Source organism: Phyllosticta citribraziliensis (assembly GCF_038025025.1).
Source record: "Phyllosticta citribraziliensis strain CPC 17464 chromosome Unknown J3D65scaffold_3, whole genome shotgun sequence".
Lineage (NCBI taxonomy): Eukaryota > Fungi > Ascomycota > Dothideomycetes > Botryosphaeriales > Phyllostictaceae > Phyllosticta > Phyllosticta citribraziliensis.
The window spans coordinates 37,247-59,066 of NW_027117340.1; the positions used below are offsets into that span (position 1 = coordinate 37,247).

General features: G+C 57.3%; 9 protein-coding genes across 9 annotated transcripts; 6 read left to right on the forward strand and 3 right to left on the reverse strand.

Moving 5' to 3' along the window:
• Nucleotides 1-388: 388 nt before the first annotated feature.
• On the forward strand, nt 389-2,474 carry J3D65DRAFT_615393 (Alpha/Beta hydrolase protein). Its single transcript, XM_066799325.1, has 6 exons — nt 389-822; nt 866-1,215; nt 1,259-1,512; nt 1,559-2,064; nt 2,112-2,274; nt 2,318-2,474. Exons 1-6 carry the CDS (start codon nt 416-418, stop codon nt 2,378-2,380), a joined length of 1,743 nt encoding a protein of 580 aa, XP_066657389.1. The 5' UTR covers nt 389-415; the 3' UTR covers nt 2,381-2,474.
• Nucleotides 2,475-2,679: 205 nt separating this feature from the next.
• On the forward strand, nt 2,680-4,104 carry J3D65DRAFT_615398 (chaperonin 10-like protein). Its single transcript, XM_066799326.1, has 5 exons — nt 2,680-2,925; nt 2,970-3,212; nt 3,257-3,751; nt 3,795-3,828; nt 3,872-4,104. The coding sequence occupies exons 1-5, from the start codon at nt 2,793-2,795 to the stop codon at nt 4,038-4,040; spliced, it is 1,074 nt and encodes a 357-aa protein (XP_066657390.1). The 5' UTR covers nt 2,680-2,792; the 3' UTR covers nt 4,041-4,104.
• Nucleotides 4,105-4,643: 539 nt separating this feature from the next.
• Nucleotides 4,644-6,753, forward strand: J3D65DRAFT_644468 (sugar transporter; the record flags this gene model as incomplete). The annotated part of the gene is made up of 10 exons (XM_066802152.1): nt 4,644-4,701; nt 4,746-4,821; nt 4,866-4,911; nt 4,957-5,467; nt 5,516-5,780; nt 5,901-6,023; nt 6,067-6,239; nt 6,290-6,384; nt 6,431-6,500; nt 6,542-6,753. 10 exons carry the CDS (start codon nt 4,644-4,646, stop codon nt 6,751-6,753), a joined length of 1,629 nt encoding a protein of 542 aa, XP_066657391.1.
• Nucleotides 6,754-6,951: 198 nt separating this feature from the next.
• J3D65DRAFT_665239 (fungal-specific transcription factor domain-containing protein) lies at nt 6,952-11,549 on the forward strand (the record flags this gene model as incomplete). Its single annotated transcript, XM_066802824.1, has 11 exons — nt 6,952-7,011; nt 7,064-7,155; nt 7,201-7,532; nt 7,577-8,003; nt 8,058-8,289; nt 8,342-9,093; nt 9,823-10,077; nt 10,136-10,588; nt 10,630-10,689; nt 10,732-10,981; nt 11,025-11,549. 11 exons carry the CDS (start codon nt 6,952-6,954, stop codon nt 11,547-11,549), a joined length of 3,438 nt encoding a protein of 1,145 aa, XP_066657392.1.
• A 605-nt stretch (nt 11,550-12,154) lies between these two features.
• On the forward strand, nt 12,155-13,522 carry J3D65DRAFT_600610 (uncharacterized protein; the record flags this gene model as incomplete). Its single annotated transcript, XM_066797978.1, has 1 exon — nt 12,155-13,522. The coding sequence occupies one exon, from the start codon at nt 12,155-12,157 to the stop codon at nt 13,520-13,522; it is 1,368 nt and encodes a 455-aa protein (XP_066657393.1).
• A 702-nt stretch (nt 13,523-14,224) lies between these two features.
• Nucleotides 14,225-15,177, reverse strand: J3D65DRAFT_236092 (uncharacterized protein). Its single transcript, XM_066794711.1, has 2 exons — nt 14,354-15,177; nt 14,225-14,229 (listed from the first exon to the last, which is right to left on the reverse strand). The coding sequence occupies exon 1, from the start codon at nt 15,073-15,075 to the stop codon at nt 14,584-14,586; it is 492 nt and encodes a 163-aa protein (XP_066657394.1). The 5' UTR covers nt 15,076-15,177; the 3' UTR covers nt 14,225-14,229; nt 14,354-14,583.
• Nucleotides 14,828-17,950, reverse strand: J3D65DRAFT_615416 (uncharacterized protein). The gene is made up of 4 exons (XM_066799327.1): nt 17,611-17,950; nt 17,435-17,567; nt 15,508-17,392; nt 14,828-15,456 (listed from the first exon to the last, which is right to left on the reverse strand). Exons 1-4 carry the CDS (start codon nt 17,793-17,795, stop codon nt 15,281-15,283), a joined length of 2,379 nt encoding a protein of 792 aa, XP_066657395.1. The 5' UTR covers nt 17,796-17,950; the 3' UTR covers nt 14,828-15,280.
• A 60-nt stretch (nt 17,951-18,010) lies between these two features.
• Nucleotides 18,011-19,854, forward strand: J3D65DRAFT_650006 (putative aminotransferase). Its single transcript, XM_066802424.1, has 2 exons — nt 18,011-19,071; nt 19,127-19,854. The coding sequence occupies exons 1-2, from the start codon at nt 18,258-18,260 to the stop codon at nt 19,648-19,650; spliced, it is 1,338 nt and encodes a 445-aa protein (XP_066657396.1). The 5' UTR covers nt 18,011-18,257; the 3' UTR covers nt 19,651-19,854.
• Nucleotides 19,525-21,387, reverse strand: J3D65DRAFT_615418 (uncharacterized protein). Its single transcript, XM_066799328.1, has 3 exons — nt 20,989-21,387; nt 19,766-20,871; nt 19,525-19,693 (listed from the first exon to the last, which is right to left on the reverse strand). The coding sequence occupies exons 1-2, from the start codon at nt 21,355-21,357 to the stop codon at nt 19,960-19,962; spliced, it is 1,281 nt and encodes a 426-aa protein (XP_066657397.1). The 5' UTR covers nt 21,358-21,387; the 3' UTR covers nt 19,525-19,693; nt 19,766-19,959.
• Between the last annotated feature and the right edge of the window lie 433 nt (nt 21,388-21,820).

The window sequence follows — 21,820 nt, forward strand, 5'->3', positions numbered from 1 at the left end:
GCAGAAGAGCCGTCATTTGACTACACCACGCATCAGAGGCGGAGAATTAGACTCAGTACTGCACGCTGCGAACGAATTATTCCGCCAAGTCCACGGTCTTGCTCATTGTTCGTATTTCCTGCCGGTCAGTCGCTGGCTTTGGGACATTCAGCGCCCTACCCCTTTGGTCACTCCCGCCATGTCTGAAGAGGTATCGAAAAGTGCTCGCCCGGACATGCATGGCGCGAGGCAGAATGGCTTTGCAGGCGATGCAGTGTCGCGCTGTCAGATTTGCCATGTCGCACACCAAAAGAAAGAGCCGTGCAAGCAAGCAGCGGGGAAGCCCGTCAATGGCGTTGGGCGGTGGTATAAAGCGGTGCTGCTGCGGACAGAAGAGATGAGCGACACTTTCAAAAGCAAAATCGTCTGGTGCATCATGCTTCTCGTCCTCTTACTTTCCGTCTTTTGGCAGCTTGGCTCGAGCCACTACGCTTCTCCTCCTGGGCCTGAAGTAGCTCTCCGGCAGGGCATCTACACGCCAAATACAAGTGTCGCCACCGTCGACCATTTTCTCTCTATCCCCTTTGCTGCTCCGCCTGTTGGCCAGCTTCGTTTCGCCAACCCGCAGCCGTACACGTCTGGATCGCCCAAGAAGCGCTTCAACGCTACGACGTATGGTCCAGGATGCCCGCAAGGCAGGTCGGCGCCGCACTACAACGGATACTCCGAGGACTGTTTGACGCTTGATGTACTTCGGCCGGTGGGAGCCAGGAGCCGCCGCGCGAAGCTTCCAGTCCTGGTCTGGATCTATGGCGGGTCAGAGATTGCAGGACAGTCGCTTTTGTAAGTTGACGTCTCTTTGGGAGCATTCGTACTGATTGCAAAGGTATAATGGAACCAAGCTCGTCCAATACTCGGCGTCGATAAACAAGCCCGTCCTGTTCGTCGCACTCAACTACCGCACCGGTGGCTTCGGCCTATCGGTCAACACTCTCTTCGCCGAAGAGGGCATCATGAACGTCGCAATCAAAGACCAGTACGCGGGACTGGAATGGGTGCATTCCAACATCGCGGCATTCGGCGGAGACCCAAATAAAGTCGTCATCTTCGGCGAAAGTGCCGGGTCATTCAACGCGTGGATGCAGATGCGATATGCGGTGGTCAAGAAGGAGAGCGGGAGACTTTTCCAGGGCGCCATCGCGGAGAGTGGAGCGCCGGCCAGCCTTTTGCTCAAAGGTGAGCAGAAAGACTATTCGAAAACCGTGACTAATGAGAGTAGGACTGGAGCCTTCCAGTGGGGACGCGTATTTTCAGCAAACCCTCGACGCCACCGGGTGCGGTGATGCGGCGGACAAGCTTTCCTGTCTGCGTGACGTCCCATACGAGACTCTGACGCAGGTCTGGTTCGACTCGTCGTCTCCGCTAGAGCAAAACATTGACGACTACGGAAATTTGCAAGTTGGGTTTGGAATCGACGGCCAACTGGTCAAGTCGGAGAACTACTGGGATCACGAAATCGCCCCCATCCCCTTGGTAAGGAGCTCGTTGGTCTGACGGATCGTGACTTACTCTCCTGTAGATTCACGGCACGAATCTCAACGAAGGATCCCTTGGGAATCGAGTATCTGCTGGAACTGCAGACAATCGCACCTATCTTGCCGGACTGGTGGCCAAGGACCTGAACACGACAAACGCTGACCTGATCGACCCCATTGTCGATACGTATTACAGCTACTCGGCATCCGAGAATGGCCGCGGATACAACGCCGACCCTTCGGCAGACAGCAGCTACTACGTCGGCGAAGCCGTGTATACGGACCTGGTCATGGACTTCCCGCGGCGCGTGTGGGTTGGACTGCACAGCAAGAAGGCGGCTACATGGAGCTACATTTGGAAGCAAGCACCGCCGCTGGCCACATTCCTGGACCCATGGTTCCCCTTCAAGGCAGGCGAAGTCGATGAGGGTACTTTAAGGCGACTGGGCGTGTCCCACGCGTCTGAGCTGGGATACGTGTATGGCACCGTGCGAGATACTGAGAACAGAACCAGGGGTGACGTCGCGCTCGCAAACACCGTGCAATCCATGTAAGCCGCCACCTCCACCATCGTGTCGATCCACTGACCTCCTCTAGGTGGATTTCTTTTGCGTACAGTCTGGATCCGAATAAGCACGGGCTGAAGGATGTTGCGGACTGGCAAAAGTACAATACCAACAGGGCCAAGGTGATGGCCTTCGAGAACCAGGGTCCTTATCGTCCGAGCATGCAGCCCGACTCTTTGCGGCTGGAAAGCTATGTGGGTCAAACTTCCCCCGCCATGATTTTGCTGACAGTCAAAGAACGCATACAAGTCCGCCAACGACGCGTTGAAGCTGCCCAAGTTCCCCACAATCCGCGTATAGCCAAACCACGTAGAATTGAAGCTCTTCCTCCAAATGCGTCCTGTGACTTATGTTTCCCTGATATCAGAGCCGGCCGAAAGAATAAGGAAATGATGATCTTGCATTGCATGTCAACCGCAGGGCTGTGAGACGCGGTTCGGTCGACTGTCGTCCGGTAGCAACCCCACCGGTTGCGCAACGCGGAGGACTGGGCCCCGCCGCAACCCCACCATTGCAGGGTTGCGCGTAGTGGTTGCTGGCGAGCTGCAAAGCTTCCAAGTACATGAAGCTTCCCGTCCGCTCACGCTGGTGGGTCGAGTCCGTCGTGTCCGTAGCATTTTCCCTGGCAGTACTTAACACAGTGGGATCCGAATACCTTCTCTGCACTTCCCTTGTTTGCCCTCCTCTACCACCGCAATTTATCACCGCAAAAATGGTTCAACAAAATGGAGACGCCGTCCAAATCCCCAAGACGATGAAGGCAATCCGCTACAACAAAGTGCAGGACTGGGCCTTGGTCGATCTGCCCGTGCCCGAGCCCAAGTCGCACGAAGTTCTGGTCAAACGTGCGCACCCAACTCTTCCTCTCGACCGAACTGACAATTCGCAGTCAAGTCTTGCGGCATCTGCGGAACTGACCTGGAAATCCACAATGGCAACTTCGATTCGCGCATGCCGGTCGTCACGGGCCACGAGTCGTCGGGCATTGTCGTCAAAATCGGGAGCAGCGTCCAAGGCTTCAAAATCGGCGACAAAGTGACGGCTGACAACTCGGAGCTTTGTGGTCACTGCCACTACTGCCGCCAGGGCAAGCCGCTGTACTGCGAAAACTTCCTGGCGCATGGCGTCCACCGTGAGTTTCCTTTCTTCTCTCAATTGGCACTGCTGACGGAGCAGTCAATGGCGGCTTCGCCGAGTACTGTGCTTTCCCCGGCGAGAAGCTGTTCCACTTCGAGAAGCTGTCGTGGGAAGAAGCGGCCATGTTCGAAGCCGCATCATGTGCCGTCCACGGGCTAGACAAAATCCGCCCAGACCCCGGAGTGTCGATTCTCGTCATGGGAGCCGGGGCGACTGGACTCTGTCTGGCCCAACTGTTGAAGCAAAACGGCGGTGCCCACCTCGTCCTGGCGTCCAACGAGGGACCGAAGCTGGACCTGGCCAAGAAGCTCAACGTCGCCGACGAATACATTCCTCTGCGCCGCGGGAACGAAGTGGAGCAGGCTGCCCAGTGGTCCGACCTCAAGACTCGCTACCCGTACGGTTTCGACATTGTCGTTGAAGCTACTGGCGTTCATAAGCTTCTTGAGACGGCGTTTGATCTCGTTACGCGTGGAGGGAAGCTCGTCTACTATGGAGTTTATCCCAAGGACGCGGTAGTGAAGTTGGCTCCGAGTAAGTCTGAAAAATCAGTGAAGTGCAAAGCTGACTCGACAAGGCCGCGTATTCGGCGACGAAATCACCATCATCGGGTAAGTTTTGTTCGTTCCAACTCTTCAAATGCTGACATGACAGGTCGTTTTCGGAGATGTTTTGTCTGTCCAGAGCCGTTCATTATCTCGAGACGCGCAAGGTCGATGTGCGAGGAATCGTTACGCATACTTTCAAGTTGGAGCAGTTTGGCGAGGCTTTGGACGCGGTGAGGAACAAGACTTGTATCAAAGCCGCCATCGTGTATGATTGATTCGAACGTTCGATAGATACAGATTGGAATACATGCCGATGTCCTGCGTTCAACCAGTCAGACATGAGTGAGACTGCGGAGGGGGAGCATTTCGGCCGCCCCTGAACGACTCATCGAGTGAGTCTGTTGCTTACAATCGACTGCGCATGGAGCATTCCGGCACGCCCTGAACAGCTCATCAAGTGGGTGATGCTTACAATCGACCGCAGGGAGTGGTCCTTACGCCCTGCCCTGAACGGCTCATCGACACCGCGTGACGCTTTTCCAAGACTCGGACTATAAAGGTCCGTCGATTTTTTGTCAACTTGGAGTGTGCGCGTTGACGGACGCCAGTCTCCCGATGGAAACACCCGAACCTTGTGCAGAAGAGGAGGCGATGGTAGAAGTAGATTTCGACTCCAGGTTTCGATGTCCAACCCCGCAAAACCCCATGGTCTTGGGGCTGGGCCCAACCAATTAAGACGGCCGAGTGCGGAGCATATCCCTGCGGCGGCTGTTTGCACGAGTCGCTGCGAATCTGGTGTGGAATCGAGGCCGGGTGTCTATAAAGCGTCTGGAGTGCTACAAGACGACACCAGAGACGGATTCAATCGTTCAGCAATCATGGTTTCCGCATCTGCCGTCGTCACCGGTGACAATGATATTTCCTACGGCCCAGCAGGTATGTGGATTGTACACTGACTGGACTTGGCTGATGCAATGCAGGATACAAAGGGCTCTTGTCCCAGAAATATGTCTTGGGCATGGCTTCCTTTGCCAGCATCGGCGGACTTTTATTTGGGTACGAAACAAACTCAACTCATCTTCGTCGTTGACCGTCGACAGTTATGACCAAGGTGTCATTTCCGGAGTCTTGGTGATGCATAGTTTTGTAAGTCCAGCGGGTTGACTGGTTGCTCAAGACTGACCTCTGCAGGGCGACAAGTTTCCTGACTTGGCCAACGATCCTACCCTCCAAGGCTGGATGGTCTCTGTCCTCACCCTGGGCGCCATGGTGGGAGCATTCATCAATGGTCCGACTGCGGATAAGTTTTCCCGCCGGTGGTCTCTCCTGTTCGCCAACATTGTGTTTCTGGTGGGATCCATTATTCAAGCCGCCGCCCAGTCGACTGCAGAAATCTTCGTTGGCAGGTTCATTGCCGGTATATCCATCGGAATGTTGTCCATGGGAGTGCCCCTGTACCTCGGAGAACTCGCACCGCCCAACATTCGAGGGAGCCTGGTGGCTCTGCAGCAGCTGGCCATCACCATCGGCATCATGGTGGCCTTTTGGCTGGATTACGGTACGCAGTACATTGGGGGGACGGGTGAGGGACAGCACGCCGTCGCTTGGAGGCTGCCGCTCGCCCTCCAATGTCTGCCTTCTCTCATCATGTTGGTTGCGATATTTTTCCTTCCATACTCTCCACGCTGGCTCGTGAATCGAGGCGAGTCAAGATCCTTGCTCCCGCGTAGCCATGTGTTGACTTGAACAGGTCGCAACGAGGAAGCTTTGGAGACGCTGTGCAGGCTGCGTCGCGTTGGACCGGAAGACCCTCGAGTCGCTGCGGAGCTGATGGAGATCAAAGTTGCAGCAACCTTTGACAGGGAAAGCCTCGCCGTGCGGTTTCCTGGCATCACTTCACCGGTCAAGCTTGCCTTGAGACAATACGCGGAGCTTTTTGTTGTCCGCCATTTGAACAGGCGCCTGATCATTGCGTGTCTGCTTCAAATCATCCAGCAATTTACGGGAATCAGTACGTCCCCTATGCATTGGATCGCCTTGCCGTCCCCTATGCGTTGGAGAACCCTGCTGACTGTTCAGATGCCATCATATAGTTTGTGCTCCCTGCCAACACGTGGATGATCTGACTTTTGCAGTTATGCTCCGACGATTTTCAAAGACATTGGGCTTAGTGGCAACTCTGTGAGCCTCCTTGCGACGGGAGTCGTCGGGGTCATCAACTTCTTTTCGACGATCCCTGCCATCATGTACCTTGATAGGTAAGCAAGAATGTGTCGTCGCAAGAGGTCACTAACAAATCAGATGGGGCCGCCGCGCGGTCCTTATCGTTGGTGGGGTCGGCATGAGCGTCGCGCAGCTCATTGTGGGGACCATGTATGCCGTGTACCAACACAAGTGGGAGAGCAATCGAGGAGCCGGGTGGGCCACGGCCGTCTTCGTCTGGGTCTACATATCCAACTTTGCCTTTAGCATCGGTGGGTGCCGCGACACGAATGCTCTTCGCGAGCCGAGCTGACGCAAATAGGATGCGTCAACTGGATAATGCCTTCGGAGATCTTCCCGCCGGGAGTGCGTTCAAAGGCGGTTGGAGTCGCGATTTCGACCAATTGGTTCTCCAACGTGAGCATCTCGCAGCGCGTACGAGACACGGGCTAAATGTCAACAGTTTATCGTTGCGCTCATCACTCCGCGCATGCTGCGAGCATGGAAATTTGGGACTTTTTACTTTTTCCTCGGTACGTGGCATCCTGATTCAAAAGCAAATCTGACGGGACAGTCTTTTGCGTGCTTCTGGTGGTCTGGGTGTGGTTCTTCGTGCCCGAGACAAAGGGGCGGCGGATCGAGGAGATGGACGACATTTTTGGCGGCAACTCGGGCGAGGCGGATATCCGCATGATGGAGGAGATTCGGGCCAGGTTGGAGGGCGGAAACACGACTGTTTTGGACGGCAAGACGGGCGCGAGTGCCGAGTACAGAGAGGAGGCATAGGCAGAGGTTCTGGACGGGTAACATGAGTCGATGGATTAAGATCCGGGGCAAAAGGGCCGACCGGGGTCGGGGATGATGGATGTTGGCGCGGCTTCTCCACGCGTTTGTCATGTTCCCCACAACCGCTTTTCTCAATCCATTGTCTCCACACCACCGTCTTCAAACCGCAAGCAGCCTCGCGCATGTCGTTCTTCTTTCATGCAGCAGCCCCCTCTCGCCAGGCAGTCTTGTGGAAGGTGCTATGGAAAGAAGATCAAGGTCCGCTCCGGCTTTCCACTCTGTTTCACGTGATGTCTAACCACAACTCCAGTGCTCGCGAGAGCTCCCTACTTGCACTCCGTGTCGTCGTGCCGGCGCGTCGTGCACGTACGAGAAGCGCCAGCGGACCCCGCTGACCCGGAAGTGAGCCGTCGACGCCACTCATCGCCCCGCGTGCTGATCTTTTAGGTACCTGACCGAGGTCGAGAACCAGCTCGCAGAGGCGCGCGCTCTGGTCCAGCGGTACTCGTCAGGAAGCGTGAATGGCAACAGCGTCGAGCCAGAGCCTACTCGACGCGACACCGTCGTTCAGGACGATGGCCCTTCGCCGTTTGGCTCCCCGCTCGATCGGGAAAACGAACCCAGCGAAGCCCGCCGACGTGCCATCCCCTTCAACCTTGAGTTGACTCCGGTGTCTTCTTCTGGGAATTTGGAGTGGGATGAACGCCTCATGTCGAGAAACAGCTTGCGTCGTGCCGATGGTATGGCCAACCTGCCCGAGGAGAACGAGGGCTATTTGGGTTAGTAATCATTCAACCTTTTGTCCCTTTGCTGATGAGAATAGGCATTGCTTGTGGAGCCAGCTTTCTCCACTTGACCGACCTGGGCCAGTTGGCTCATCCGTCAAACGGCGACAGCAGAGCCTCACCACCTGCGACGGGAGCACTGCCAATGCCTTTGCCTTCACAGCTCGACCAGTATCTGGACGACTATTTTGAACTATATCATCCCTCGTACCCCATAATCCACGAACCGACATTCCGTGCAGAGTACATGGAAGTTGTTCCTCGTCCATCCGACAGTCTGTGGCACGTTCGTCTCTACGTCGTCGCGGCCCTGGGAGCATGTAGTTCCGGAAACGCACCGCTGGGGATGCACATTTCACTGTTCGAAATGGCCAAAAGCAAACTCGCAATCGACATGCTGGAAACTGGCAGCATGCTGCTCGTCCAGATCCTGGCGTTGATGGCCAACTACGTCCAGAAAGCCAAGTGAGCAGAGTCGAAATAGACAAAGAAACCTTGCTGACTTGATTCCGTCGGCAGCAAGCCAAACTCGGGGTACAACTATCTCGGTCTTGCCAAACGAATGGCAGTCGGCATCGGCCTCCACCGCGAGTATCCAGACTGGTCCGTCAAGCCGTGGCAAATCGAGATGCGAAGAAGAGTCTGGTGGTGTCTGGTCATTTTCGACGTGGGAGCATCGATTACCTTTTCACGCCCCATTGAGCTTCCAAACGGAGTCAACGTGGGCCTTCCTCGCAACTTTCGTGATTCAGTAAGTCCAATGGTTGCGTCAGGATGAACGCGTGCTAAATCCTGACAATCAGGACCTCACCAAGGCGACAAACAGCTTCCCAGCAGAAGCCCCCGAAACCACCGTCTACACCAACGTGCGCTACCAAGCCACATTCAACCTCGCCATCCAAAAGATCTACACGATCCTCATGACGGGCATCTACCCACCGCCCGAGACGTTTGTCAAGTTGGACGACCAGACGATATGCGAATGGGTCAACAGCCTGCCGCCCTACTTCCAAGAAGGCGTCGTGCAGGCGCCCAAGTTCCGCCTCTGTCAAGCGATTCTGCAGTGGCGCTACCGCAACTTCCGCGTCGTCATCTTCAGACCGTACCTGATCCGGCAGATTCTGCAAAAGCGCGGCAACAGGGGGAATCAGGAGGCCGAAGACGGCGGCGCCGAAGCGGGCATCGACATCGCGGTGCAGCGATGTTTCCAGGCGGCGCGCGAGACGATCGCGCTCGTGTCCGACTTTTGGTACACGCAGCGTAAGAGCGCCATGGCGTGCTGGTACGGCATCTTCTTCGTGTTCCAGGCGGTGGTGATACCGCTAATTGCGCTGCGCAACGAGCCCGAGTCGGAGCACGCCGACGACTGGGTCAAGCAGATCCAGCAGACCGTCGCGCTGCTCGAGGACATGGCCGCCATGAACTCGACGGCGTCGCGCTGTCTGCGCGTCATCCAGAGCGAGGCCAGCCCCAACACGCAGCTCAACCACTTCAATTCCCTGTTGTGGCCCTACGATCCGGCGCAGTTGGAGGACGGCGAGCGCAACATTTCAGAGTACTTCACCCAGATGGCTGGGTTTCCGTGGGACATGTCATGACTGTTGGGCATCGGATTGGGGGGTAGAGGCCTCATGTAATGGTGTTGACGATAGTAGAACAGTAGTTGGGTCGAAAATAGAGTCCCAAGGCGACCGGACGTCTCAGCCAAAACCACCAAGCGAAGACGGACGTCGGCCTCGGCCTTTGCAAGATCCAAATAGACTCCAGTCTGCCGCCGTCAACCCGCTCCGTCCGGCGTCAATGCCGTCACGACAAGACGCGCGCAACAAGACAAACGGCGCGGAAGCGAGTACGACAGTTGGCACCGTTGCGGGGCACATTACCAAGACGGCGATAATCTCTGTTCTAAGAATCGAGCCAAGCCGGTAGCCATCGGAAGCTCCAAACAGTCGCAGGGCGGCCTGGCCTTGTCTGGCCTGTCTGGGCTGCTGCCGCTGGGCTAGACTGCGGACGCCGGGCAGTGTCCACACCACACATCCATCTCCCTCTCCATCTATCTGCAACCTTGTTTCTCAGACCACAAAAGCTTAGCCGTCGTCCTTAAATATGTGGCTGCCGTGACTGTGGGGCACTTGGTCGAGGTGTGCGGCAACGTTTTCCTGTGTTGTAGAGTACAGTAGAGTAGCTAAAGCGAGCAAGCTTCAAAATGGAAAGCATTCACATATTGATAAGTGGGACTGTTGCTGTTGTCTCTAATCTGCGCGCCGAAAATGAAACCTCTCAGACCAGAACTCGCAATTCCCTTCCTCCTCAGCACGCCGCCCTCGCAGGGCGCAACCATTGAAATCCCACGATCCGTACCGCGCAATGCGTCCGAGATACTGGACCGCTCGTACCTTGGACTGGGAATCGAGGGGCGGGACTTTTCAAACTACACTGGGAGCGCGGCGGCGCCGAATCGGTACTCGCTGAACATGTTTGCTACGTTCTACAACATTACGGGCGCCGAGACGTACATACGATTGGGAGGAACGACGACGTAAGTGATGTTTTTCTGTGTGGAGGTTTTCTGGGGACGAGAGGAGTAACGAGAGCAGCGACAATTTCCTCTACGACCCCAATCAAGTCGAGGCCATCACAACAACGCAGCCCGAACTGGCCAATGACGAACGGTCAGAGCGGCGGTTGCATGCGCCCTTCACCATCGGCAAGGCCTGGCTCGACGGACTCACCTTGATTCCCAATGTGAAATGGGACTTTCAGCTCGCGCTGGCGCGCAACAACTTGTCGAACATGGTGCTGTTTGCGCGGGACAGCCTCGCGGCCATGGGAAACTCGTTCCACAGTTTTGAGATTGGGAATGAGCCGGATTTGTACAATGCTACGGGTCCGGCGGAGGGTGTGAATGACAGGGCGGATTCATATCGTCCGCAGGGTTACGTCGAGGAGTATAATCAGTGGACAGAGAGGATTGCGAGAGATGTTGGACTGGGCGGACCACAGTTTCAAGCATTGGCTCTGTCGAATTTCGCGGCGGATCCCTGGAGCGAGTGAGTATTGCCTTTGGTCGTAGATGGAGCTGACGGGTCAGGGAAACGGCATTGAATGCTGGACTTTCGAAAGAGAGGACAAAGACGGTGTCTGAGCATTAGTAAGTACGAGATTCGAGGACTGCCAAATCTGACCACGTCAGCTATCAATCGCGATCCGGGCGAAGCTTGCAAGGGACGTTGATGAACCACCGCGAGACAGTATCGCAGTCGAATCGGCGGTTCAAGGACAGGATCCAATACATGAAAAGAGCGCACCCCGACGTCCCGTTCATTATTGGCGAAGCCGCTGCGAATTTGGGCAATGGGAGCGGTATTCCGGACTTCGACTTGGCTTCCAGCCTGGGGACTGCGCTCTGGACGATTGATTGGATTCTCTACACCATGACATTGGTGCGTGAATGGGCCCGGTGTGAGGTCTTGCTGACAGCAACAGGGCGCGAGACGAGTCAACATGCAACTCGGGACCAAATTTGCCTTTTCGCCATGGCAGCCGATCGAAACGACGCTCAACAACCAGCGACGCCCAGCGCAGACTCTTGGGAGCTTTTATGGAAACGTGTTTGTGGCCGAGTTGATTGGGAAGCAAAGGGACCTGCAGGTGGCGGAATTCGGGTCTGGGGATCAGGATGTCGTCGGGTACGGCGCGTACAGCTCAGGGAGGCTAACCAAGGTTGCCCTCGTCGATCTGCAGCTGTGGAGGCGGTCGTTCATGACGCCACGGCCAAACGTCACCGTGACTTTGACGGGTCTGGAGGACGGGCGGGTGACGGTAGAGAGGCTGACGGGGCCGGATGGGGGCGCGCAGGCGGAGGAAATAACTTGGGGCGGGCGGCAGTGGACTGCGCAGAGCGAGGGGTTGCCCGTGGCGGTGAGAAGCGACACGGGGGATGTGGAGGTCAAGGGTGGATCGGTCGAGGTGGTGATTCAAGCGTCTGAAGCGCTGCTGTTGTCTTTTTGATGGGTGGTTGCTCCGGCGACAGGCCCTGTTCCGGGCCATGTTCGGTAGAAATTGATGGCGGCACAGTTCCAGCCACCTAAGTACATCCATCCATGTACATGGTACACATACCTAGATCCGTCTTCACTTTTCGCCATCATCCGGCATCATCGCTCAACATGCCGCGCATCAACCGTCCCCTTCCCCGCTTCGCTCGCGGTGGCCCCTCTTCAAAAGTGACCAGGGCGTGGGGATTCCGCAGAAAAAACCTTCAGCGTCTATATGAATATTACGGGACCGTCATAAGGTCACGAGGCGTCCTCAATGATGAAGAGCTATTGGCCTACATGGAAGAAAAAACGGCAAGAATACCACGTCTGCAGCGCCTCTCTACCAAAGAGCAACTAGACGGCGTGAAGTTCTTGTGGAGAAACAAACTGGACACGTTCGACGAAGCAGTCGCCAGCGGTCTCGTCAAGTTGGCGGACCCGAAAAAGGGTTTGGATGGGATGCACAGGATCGGCGATCACCATCGCGAATTCTGGGACCAAGCACTGGGCAAAGACCGGATGGATGGGACCTTGCTTGAGCTGTTGCGGGACTTGAACGAGAAGCCGGCTGTCAGAATGCTCATGGCCCACAGACCAACGCCGCTCTGGGGGAAAAAGCCCCATTGGAAGTCTGACTACAATTACCCGAAAAAGGCCGAGTACTACATTTTCAAGCACGCCTTGGAGCTGCTCACCGAATCCTGCTTCGAATTTGTAAACAAATACGAGCCAGACTACCAGCACAGACGCAGAATCGAGTGTGCTGAGAGCTTCGAGTTGACAGTCTGGTTGGATTACATTAGGGAAGAGCTGGTCATGGGCAACATCTCCTGTCACAACTTGCGCGGCGGGGCGAGATTGAATGACTTTGAAAGCGTCGCCAACCAGGTTCGTCTGCTGCGGAATGATACCTTTCACCAAGGCCTGAGGACGAGCGAATTTCTTTCCGAGAATCTCACGCACGGCATCGAGCTTGCTCGGATGCTCGGAGATGAACGTCGTACGCGCCAACTGGAATCGATGAGAGAGGATTTAGACAAGGGCTCGCTGTTTGTCGAGTATTTGCAGAGTCGACTAGCCACGGAACTGGAGAGGGACGTCGAGATGGGCATTCTTGAGAAAGTCTTGATCGTCTTGCTGCAGCGCCTTCGCGATACAAGGGACGAGTACCAATCACACGTCGTTGCGCTTCGAGCCCAATACAAGAACGAATACGGCATCGCGCTAAGAGAGAAGATGTTGAAGATTCGGGGTCCAGTTCAACTGGAAACTTCCGCCCAGAAAGCTGAAGGACAATTGAGCTTCGAGGAATGGCAAGAGGAGAGGGAGAGGAGTGTCTGGAGGAATGAAGCGGAGACTCCACAGTCTGACGTAATGCAGGAGAATCAACATGAACACAAGTCCTCCAATCCACCGGCCGACAGCCAGCCGTTCGAACACTTTCCCCGAACAAGTGGACAGCCGTTGGGTTTGCGCAAGTCCTGGCTCAGTCCCGATGCAGACATCGAGTCGAAGGAATCGGACGCTCCTACGACAGCAGAGGCAGAGTCCACGACGAGGGACCCGGACGAAGTCTCACCAAGTGGCTCGGCTGCAGAGGCCATCGAAAAGGGTTCGGCGTCAGCTAAGGGTACGAAAAAGCAAGGGTACTACATTTGGAAGCCCCAAGCCGTCTCCGAGGACCTCGTCGACTCGAAAATCCCTAGTAATCAAAACTCTCCCGACGCTCCCACGCCTCAGCATACCAAAAGCTCTCCTGCTCCTCCGGCATTTGCAGACTCAAAGAAGAAATATGCGTCGGCCGCCCCCACTGCCGCTGCTACTGCAGCTGGCAAGGAATCAAAAGACGCGAAGCAGGCTGCTCCTCCGACCAACGAAGAAGTCCTTGATTTCACAGAGGTATACGGTAACCAGATCACTTCTAGCAGTCATCGGCTTAAATGATCGAAGCTGAACTTTTCGGAGAAAAAGTCTTGATTTTACAGTAATGATTGCATCATCAAAAGTTAGCATGATAAGGCGGATACCCCCTCTTCAGGCCAGAACTCGGTATCGGTCTGTTGGTCACATGTTCTTGCTCCTTCACCTACTACAATCGAAAATAGAGATCATCAAAGCGCCCGTGGGCCAAAGCCTGCAAATGTCACTAAATCTTTATGCCCCCAGTGACCTCCCAGAACCTGCCTGTAAAGGTCGCTTATCCTTGACGCTGCCATCTACTGATCCCCGTAATACGCTAAGCAATGCCGGAGACCTATGTGGTGCCTCATCACCACAACACAACGCCAAACCTCGCCATACCGGCACACCTCTACCCAACCTCCCACTCCCTGTACCTCTGCACCTCTGCCTCTTCCAAACGGAGCACACAGTGAAATGGCAAGCCAGACTGTCCCATCCCGCCAGCAGTAGACTTCTGGATCGTCTCTGGGGCTCCCTTGCAGTGCTGTCTGCTCGCTGCCACGCCGCTTCTCAAGTGGAAGACTCAGGTTTTATAGCCATGAGCGGTGGTGGTGCAGAGGCGCACGATTTGCGAAGGGGAGGTGGCGCTGTCACAGGTGGCAATGCGCACATGTGTCAGTGGTGGGAGTCCTGAGCGTAGAGGCAGCAGTTGTGCGTGGTATGCGTCAACCTGGGGAGTAGCATGGGTCCTGTGGACGCAGAGTAAGCAGTCGTGCGCGGCACGTGTCAGGTCAGGAGGACCTGTCAGAGCTGTGGCAGAGTCGACGTCGGAGTTGATGTTGCAACAAGAGCAGCAGAAGACAACCTACCTACCTAGCCACGGTAAAATGAAGGCCACAGCAGCAACATCAACACCACCCTCCACCAGCCTTCCCTCTCTCGCTGTAGGTACGTCGAGGCAACGACTGCAGCTGGACAGTTCTGTTTGCCCCCTTTTTCGCTATTTTTACTCGCTCGCTTGCTCTTGCTGGATTCTTTCGAGCATTCAGTCCTCCACCACCGCCGACTCAATACCGAAACCAAGAGATAGATTACGCTCAGCATCACAGCGTGCCCTCACTCTCCACCCCTTCCCCCTTTCCCTCCCCTGCCAAACACAAATCATCCACATCCACATCAGCCAGCGTCCCCACGTCACATTCATCGCAAAAGCCAACCACCAGGCCGTTCGACTCGCCTCGAACCCCCGCGTCAAAAGGGCTGCACAAAGAAAACGAGATACTCCTCCCACGTGCCGCCCGCGGCATCGGTCGCCGCGGCCGAGCTGTGATCGAGTTGCGTCGGGCGGTTGAGGTGGGCGGGTTGGAGTAGAGGTTGAGATTGGGGCTGTGTTTGGGTGGAGGAGTGGGTGGGTTTGGAGGACGAGTTGCCCATGTCGATGAGATTTTGAATTGGTTTGGGGGGACTCGGGTGCGGTGGATTGTTGAAGGAAGAGGTCTGTGTGGAGGCAGCAAGGGAGATGTCTTGGAGGAAAAGGAGGTTGATTTATTTGAATATCGGAAAGTGTTCGCGAGCCTTTGACCAAGTCGCAGCATGTAAAAAGCAGGCTCGCGGAGTTTCACAGAAAGATCGTTTGCTCTCCGCAACGCCAACGTCCTGCCAAAGCGATAGACCAGCAGCGACAAAGACGCGTCATTTCCTTGCTTCTACGCGATATAAGCAACATCGGCCCAGCAACTATACAAACGGGGCATTCATCAGTCGTGACAGCGTCGATCCAACAAGTAAAGCGCAAACAGTCTAAACAAGAACTTTTCTCAGCACGTCCTGCACGCGCTGCACCGTCGCCGTCGACGTCGTTTGCCCGGCCATGAAGTAGATGACGTTTCCCAGGATGCGCGAGTGGATGTTCCAGTCGGCGCTGTCGCCCTTGAAGAGCGCTGCTTGGACGTCTTTGGCGGCCGTCGACTTGTAGCCTGTTGATGCAGAATTAGCAGCGGAATCACAATTTTGATGGGAAGTCTTACCGCCAGCGCCCTGCAGGTCCTTGAGGGTGATGGATAGCACGCTGCCCAGTGCCCAAACGCCTTCGACGCGCTCCCGATTGCTGGTCCACTCGACAAAGTCTTTGCTCCAGACGCTCCAGACCGGCTCGGCCTCCTGCTCGCTCTCTTGCGCGGGACCTGCCCACCTGCTCTTAAACTCGTCCCAGGCGCCAGTCGTGTCCAGTGTGCGCATCTCTTCGAGACTCTCAATCGCCACGCTGCAGCCGACCGCGTGCGCCGTGTAGCTGTGTCCGTGGAGCAGCGCGTCGCTCTTGTCGTCGCTCTCAAATGCCTTGAAAATATCCTCGCTCGCCGCCGTCGCGCACAACGGGAGAAGGCCGCCCGTCAACAACTTGGCATGCACCGAAATGTCTGGGTGGACCTGCAGCAAACTCGCCGCCGACGAGCGGCCCAAGCGATACAAGCCGGTAAAGACCTCATCAAAGATGACGGGAAGACCCGTCCAAGCATTCGCCGAGTTGGGGAAATGCGCGTCGTCAGCAAAGAGCTCTGGCGAGCTCCGCACGACCGAGACGAGGGCGCGCTGGAATAGCGGGTCGACAAAGATCATGCCACCTGCGCCGAGGACGATGGGCTCGATGATGAGAGCGCCGAAGCGGCGGCCCTCGACGCGAAGCTGCTTGAGCGTTTGCGTGATGAAGACGCGGTACTGCTCGTACTCGCGGCTCGCCTCGCGCGATTCGAGGTCCATGATATCAGCCAGGCTACGGAACGGCTTGTCGGAACCAAACTGGTCCTGTAGAGCCGGGGGGACGGCCACTGTCCAGCGTCCATCGACACAGCTGACGGTGGGGTAGGAGAACCAGAAGCCTTTGCCCTCGTACCACTCAATTTTTTCGTTGTAGGTAGAAGGCTCGGAGCAATCCATGGCACCCATCGTGTCGCCGTGGTAGCTGCCACTGAGTCCCAGCACGCCGAGGTTGTCATTGGGACCCCAGCCGTAGCGGATGCGGGCCGCGCGAAGGGCCATCTTGACGGCAACCTCGATTCCGGTGCTACCATTGTCCGAGTAGAAGACGCGAGAAAGACGCGGATTCGACAGGTAGTCGAGCAGCGTTTCGGCGAGCTTCAGTGCCGGCTCGTGGACTGCTTCTGCAAACATGACGTGTCCGTAGCGCCCAGCGGCGTAAGCGGCAGCCAACATCAGCTGCGGGTTGCCATGGCCGAGTCCTTGCGTCCACCAAGAACCGGATCCATCGAAGGAGCTCTTGATGAGTGATTCGGCTCCCTGCTTCTTCTCGAGGGTTTGGAAGTAGTCGCCGCTCGCCGAGTCAATAGCCGTAATCTTTTCCGGTGATAGAAGCGTCGACTGCGTAAATGGATACCAAATCTTGTTGTGAGCTCGGCTTGGCATTGACTCGAGATTTTTGACGCGGTCATCGTGACGTTGCTTCATGTGGCTCAAGACTTCTTCGATGATGGGACTCTGGCTGTGCTTTTCATAGTACCTCAGCATCAGCTCCTCATCCGCCTCCTTTGAAGACTGCGGCGCGTGTAGCTTGGGAAGAGTTTTGCACGGCGTCCCATGCTGCTTGAAGTAGGTCTTGAGCTGGTGGTCATTCTGGTAGTAGTCGTCTTCAAAAAGCAACACGGACTCGACGTCGTATCCGCGAATCTTGAGCGACTCGTACGCGGCAATCGTCTGCGAAATGCCGCCCAGCTTCGAATCGGCAATCAAGACTGCAGGCACACGTAGGGGGCGGTACAGGTCGGCTTGCGAAGTTCCGGATGGACCGGGCGAGTGGACTCCTCCAGCAGTCTCGATGAATGCCCATCCTCCAAGCTCGGCGCGCTCAGACAAGACTTGGCGGATTTCGCTCAGCAGCGCTTCGTCGTTGGGAATGTGCTGATTGGTCAGAAAAGGACTTCAAATCACGGGCATTCGTACCAAATTCGAGACGGCGGCTGCCCTGTCTGGGCTGATGGGCAATTCATATTGATGCAGGCAAAGGCTCTTGAACGCTTCGTCCGTATTGTCGAGATGCTTGGCTAGCCGGTCGATCCCGAATTTGCGAATGTGGCTGACAAATTAGAAGCTTGTAATTTCTTGGAATTGGGACTCACCTGGAATCCGCATCTTCAATGTTGCCCGTAGACACTGGTTTGATGTACTGCACGCGATCTTTGAGCTTGGCGCGGGCAGCGTTGCACAGCACAGTCGAAATAACCGTCTTGCCGACCTCGGTGTTGGCACCCCAGACCTGAAAGGTGCGCAAATTGCGGTAGAGGACAGCACCAGCCGGCGCCATGGTGGACAACGAGAGAGCGACGGTTACGCGTCGTCCGGCATTGAATTATTGGTGGTGAAGAGTCGACGGGCGGATACGACACACGGGCCAATGACGTGGCGCCGGAGAAAAGGATGTTGGAGTGGTTGAGGTTGTTGTTGGATCCGGATGTTGTGGTTGGGTGTTGTTGTTGACTGTCATGGCCATCACTCATCGACCTATCACCAGCCGCCGGCCCGCCAGTCGCCGAGCATCGCCCGACACGGTCACCGAGGGCCATTGAACCTACAACGTCGACGCCCATTGAGTCACCACCAGACCCTCTCCATCATGTTGAGCGTCATCATTCGGGCCAATTGACCGTGTACATCGCAATCAGCAAGAGCAAGGAACGTTGGGATTCATCACGGGACCGCAACGCGACAGACCCGGAAAATCGACACTCACGCCCGTCACATTTCCTAATCGAGACTCTCGTCCACCATGGCACCCCTGACCCCCTTGGAGGAACACTTTGTTTCCCTCCTCGCGCGCCGCAAGACGCGCTCTCTCCTGCGACGCATCGAGGACGCGCCACCTCCCAGCGTCGCCGACTTCACGTCCAACGACTACCTCTCGCTCTCCTCGCACCCCGAAATCACGCAAAACTACCTCTCCTACCTGACCTCCGCCTTTGCCCACTCTCAAACCCAACCCCAAACCCAAACCCCCTCCCCCCTGACCCTCGGCAGCACCGGCTCGCGTCTGCTCTCCGGCCACCACCCGCTGGCAGCGCATCTCGAGACGCTGATCCCCGCCCACCACAACGCGCCGGCCGGCCTGCTCTTCACCTCCGGCTACGACGCCAACGCCGCGCTGCTCTCCACGCTGCCGCAGCCCGGCGATGCCGTCCTCTACGACGCGCTGGTGCACGCGAGCGCGCACGACGGGATGCGGCTGTCGCGCGTCGCCGCGACCAACGGGCTGCGTCGCTTCGCGCACAACGACCCGGCCGCGCTGGCCGCCGCGCTGCGCAGGCTGGTAGACGAAGACGCAGCCTTCGCGGCCGGCTCCCGCAACGTGTTTGTCGTCGTCGAGGCCGTGTACAGCATGGACGGCGACGTGGCGGCGCTGCGCCAGATGCTCGATGTCGTCGACGCGGCGCTGCCGGCGGGCAACGGGTACGTCGTGGTGGACGAGGCGCACGCGACGGGGGTGGTCGGGCGCGGGGGCAGGGGGCTCGTGTGCGCAGAGGGTCTCGAAAGCCGCGTATTCGCGCGGGTCGTGACCTTTGGCAAGGCAGTTGGCGCAGCCGGCGGTACGTCCCCCCTCTCTCCCTCTACCCCTGACAACTACCCCTAACATCCTCGCAGCAATCGTCCTGTGTACGCCACCAACCAAGCAATACCTAATCAACTACGCGCGGCCCTTCATCTATACAACCGCGCCGTCCTTCCCCTCCCTCGCCGCCATCAAAGTCGTCTACGACTTCCTCATCGCGCGCCGCGCCGACCCGCTCGTCGCCCACCTGCGCCACCTGCACGCCACCCTCTCGTCCTCCCTCGTGGCCCTCGTCGCTGCGCTTGCGCCACCGCCGCGGTTGCTTTCGCTCTCCTTGCCTGAATTGCCTCCGTTCCCGTCGCCCCATGTGACGCCCATCGTGCCCATCTTCACGCAGCACCCGCGGGCGCTTGCGGCGTTTGTGCGCACGCGTGGATTTGTCGTGCGCCCGATCGTGGCGCCGACGGTGCCGCGGGGGACGGAGCGCGTGCGCGTGTGTCTGCATGCGGGCAACAGCGTTGAAGAGGTGGAGGGGCTGGTGCGTGCGGTCGGGGAATGGGTTAGGGAGAGGTTGAAGAGGGAAGGCGAGAAGGAGGGCGAGAGGGCTAGACTGTAGACGGACTTGTTTGAGGGGTAGTTGGGTAGATTGAAAAAAGCTGCTAGAAAGATGTCAGCACGGAAAAGGGGCGAGGATGGTTTTGTCAGGAATGAGTCAAAAGATTGCGGCTCACGTAGAATCTATGTTTGATACCTAGACTGTGATTCATCAATGGTACCAAAAAAGCCAAATAGAATAAATCGAGGTTGACTTGCGTTAGTGGGAAACGACGCAGAAAAGGGCCATGCTTGAACAAGAACAGTCGATATTCAGTCTATCTCATATAAATCATGCCATCATAACAGCAACCAATTTACTCTATTCACATCAAGCCTGAACCTCAGGAGCAGGACGCGGGCTCTTGTCGAAGCTCTTCATGGGCGCCAAACCCCAGCGGTTAAACATGCGGCCGTCCTCGTCCCAGCCGTTGCACTCGGTCGTCAGCATCTTCTCGCCGGTGAAGATGGCGTTGGCGCCGGCCATGAAGCAGAGGGCCTGCTTCTCCTCGCTCATGGTCTTGCGGCCGGCGGCGATGCGGATGATGGTGTCGGGCAGGGCGATGCGGGCCGTGGCGATGACGCGCAGCATGGACGAGAACTCGAGCGGCTTGTTGTTGCCCATGGGCGTGCCGGGGATGGGCACCAGCGCGTTGACGGGGAACGACTCGGGGTGCTTGGGGAGCGTCGACACCGTGTGCAGCAGGCCGACGTGGTCCTGCGACTTCTCGCCCAGCCCCAGGATGCCGCCGCTGCACACGTTGATGCCGGCGTCGCGCACGTGGCTCAGCGTCTGCAGTCGCTCGTCGTACGTGCGCGTCGAGATGACCGACGGGTAGAACTCGCGCGACGTGTCGACGTTGTGGTTGTAGGCCGTCAGGCCCGCCTCCTTGAGCTCCTGTGCTTGGGCCCCGTCAATCATGCCCAGCGTCACGCACGCCTCCATGCCCAGCTCTCGGACTCCGGAAACCATGGCCTTGACGTTTTTGAGCGCGTTCTTGCGGCCTCGCATGTCGCGCCAGGCGGCGCCCATGCAGAAGCGCGTGCTGCCGTTTTCCTTGGCCGCGCGGGCCTGCTCCAGCACCGCCTCGACGGGCTCCATGCGTTGAGCCTTGAGGCCCGTCTGGTACCGTGTCGACTGGGCGCAGTAGCTGCAGTCCTCGCTGCAGCCGCCAGTCTTGATGTTCATGAGGGTGCAGAGTTGGACTTCCTTGGGGTCGTGGAAGCGGCGGTGGAGCGTGCTCTGGAGGGTATTAGTCACAGCTGGTAGGCCATTGAAGACGCAAACGAAGCCATTGGACGCCGCCGCTTGCACTGAAGCTGTGGCAGGGGGTGGAGAGCTTCGTCGGCCTGTACTCACAGCTTGGTAGGCCAGCTCCATCAGCGGCTGATAGTAGATGGCAGCAATTTCCTCTTTTGTCCAGTTGTTCCTCGGGGCCGTGGCAGCAACGGCCTTTTTGAAGATTTCGCGGGCATTGGCCTCGCGGTCGGCCTCGACAGAGGCGGGAGCCCTGGCCGGGGCGGGCGGAGGAGGAGAGGGCGTGTTGGTGATGTTGTTGTTGTCGACGACGGTGGACATGGGGGCGCGGCCAATGACGGGCCGTCGGTTCTCAGCGGGCGAGCGGAGGTTGGCCGTGACCGTGGCCGTGGGCGCCAGGACGCGGCGGGCCGGGGCGAGGGCGAGGGCGCATCTCGAGTGCGAGACAAGACGTGCGGCGGAGGTCGACATGGTGTGATGGGAGGTGGAGGAGCTGGAGACAGTGGTTCTCAGCTTTTGGAGTCGAGCGAGGGCAGCGAGGGAGACGAATCCCGAGCTTCTGATTCGGCGAGCGAGAGACCCATGTCATGGCGCTGCGGGGTCCAGTTCAGGTCGGTCGAGTTGTGGATCTTTCTGTTGAGGCCGACTCAGCGATCATGACGATGCTCAAGACTTTCTGGAGCCCACAAGTACAGCCGAAGCCCGCTGTCGGAGCGCGACGCCGTCATCCGGTTTCAAGCTGACACTGAGTGGTGGAGTGGGCTGGGCTGCCGTGTCAATCGTCGGTGAGGGTCTTGGTAAACACCATGCTGGCCACCACCACGTCCCGGCGACAGGACATTCTTCCTCCACGAAAGACCCGCGCGTGTCCTCCTTTTGAACGACAAATCCACCACTTTTGATTTCAAGCAATCCAACTCCCAGGCCGCCCTTA

Excerpts from the sequence above, each read along its gene's own strand:
- J3D65DRAFT_615393 (XM_066799325.1), top strand. The coding sequence starts at position 416 with ATGCTTCTCGTCCTCTTACTTTCCGTCTTTTGGCAGCTTGGCTCGAGC. Across the intron at positions 1,216-1,258 it reads GGCCAGCCTTTTGCTCAAAG|GACTGGAGCCTTCCAGTGGG; the intron begins GTGAGCAGAAAG and ends TAATGAGAGTAG. Across the intron at positions 2,275-2,317 it reads CTTTGCGGCTGGAAAGCTAT|AACGCATACAAGTCCGCCAA; the intron begins GTGGGTCAAACT and ends TGACAGTCAAAG.
- J3D65DRAFT_615398 (XM_066799326.1), top strand. The coding sequence starts at position 2,793 with ATGGTTCAACAAAATGGAGACGCCGTCCAAATCCCCAAGACGATGAAG. Across the intron at positions 2,926-2,969 it reads GCACGAAGTTCTGGTCAAAC|TCAAGTCTTGCGGCATCTGC; the intron begins GTGCGCACCCAA and ends GACAATTCGCAG. Across the intron at positions 3,752-3,794 it reads GGTAGTGAAGTTGGCTCCGA|GCCGCGTATTCGGCGACGAA; the intron begins GTAAGTCTGAAA and ends TGACTCGACAAG.
- J3D65DRAFT_236092 (XM_066794711.1), bottom strand. The coding sequence starts at position 15,075 with ATGCTGCGACTTGGTCAAAGGCTCGCGAACACTTTCCGATATTCAAAT.
- J3D65DRAFT_615416 (XM_066799327.1), bottom strand. The coding sequence starts at position 17,795 with ATGGCGCCGGCTGGTGCTGTCCTCTACCGCAATTTGCGCACCTTTCAG. Across the intron at positions 17,568-17,610 it reads ATTGAAGATGCGGATTCCAG|CCACATTCGCAAATTCGGGA; the intron begins GTGAGTCCCAAT and ends CTAATTTGTCAG. Across the intron at positions 17,393-17,434 it reads CAGCCGCCGTCTCGAATTTG|CACATTCCCAACGACGAAGC; the intron begins GTACGAATGCCC and ends CTGACCAATCAG.
- J3D65DRAFT_650006 (XM_066802424.1), top strand. The coding sequence starts at position 18,258 with ATGGCACCCCTGACCCCCTTGGAGGAACACTTTGTTTCCCTCCTCGCG. Across the intron at positions 19,072-19,126 it reads GGCAGTTGGCGCAGCCGGCG|CAATCGTCCTGTGTACGCCA; the intron begins GTACGTCCCCCC and ends ACATCCTCGCAG.
- J3D65DRAFT_615418 (XM_066799328.1), bottom strand. The coding sequence starts at position 21,357 with ATGTCGACCTCCGCCGCACGTCTTGTCTCGCACTCGAGATGCGCCCTC. Across the intron at positions 20,872-20,988 it reads TGGAGCTGGCCTACCAAGCT|AGCACGCTCCACCGCCGCTT; the intron begins GTGAGTACAGGC and ends AATACCCTCCAG.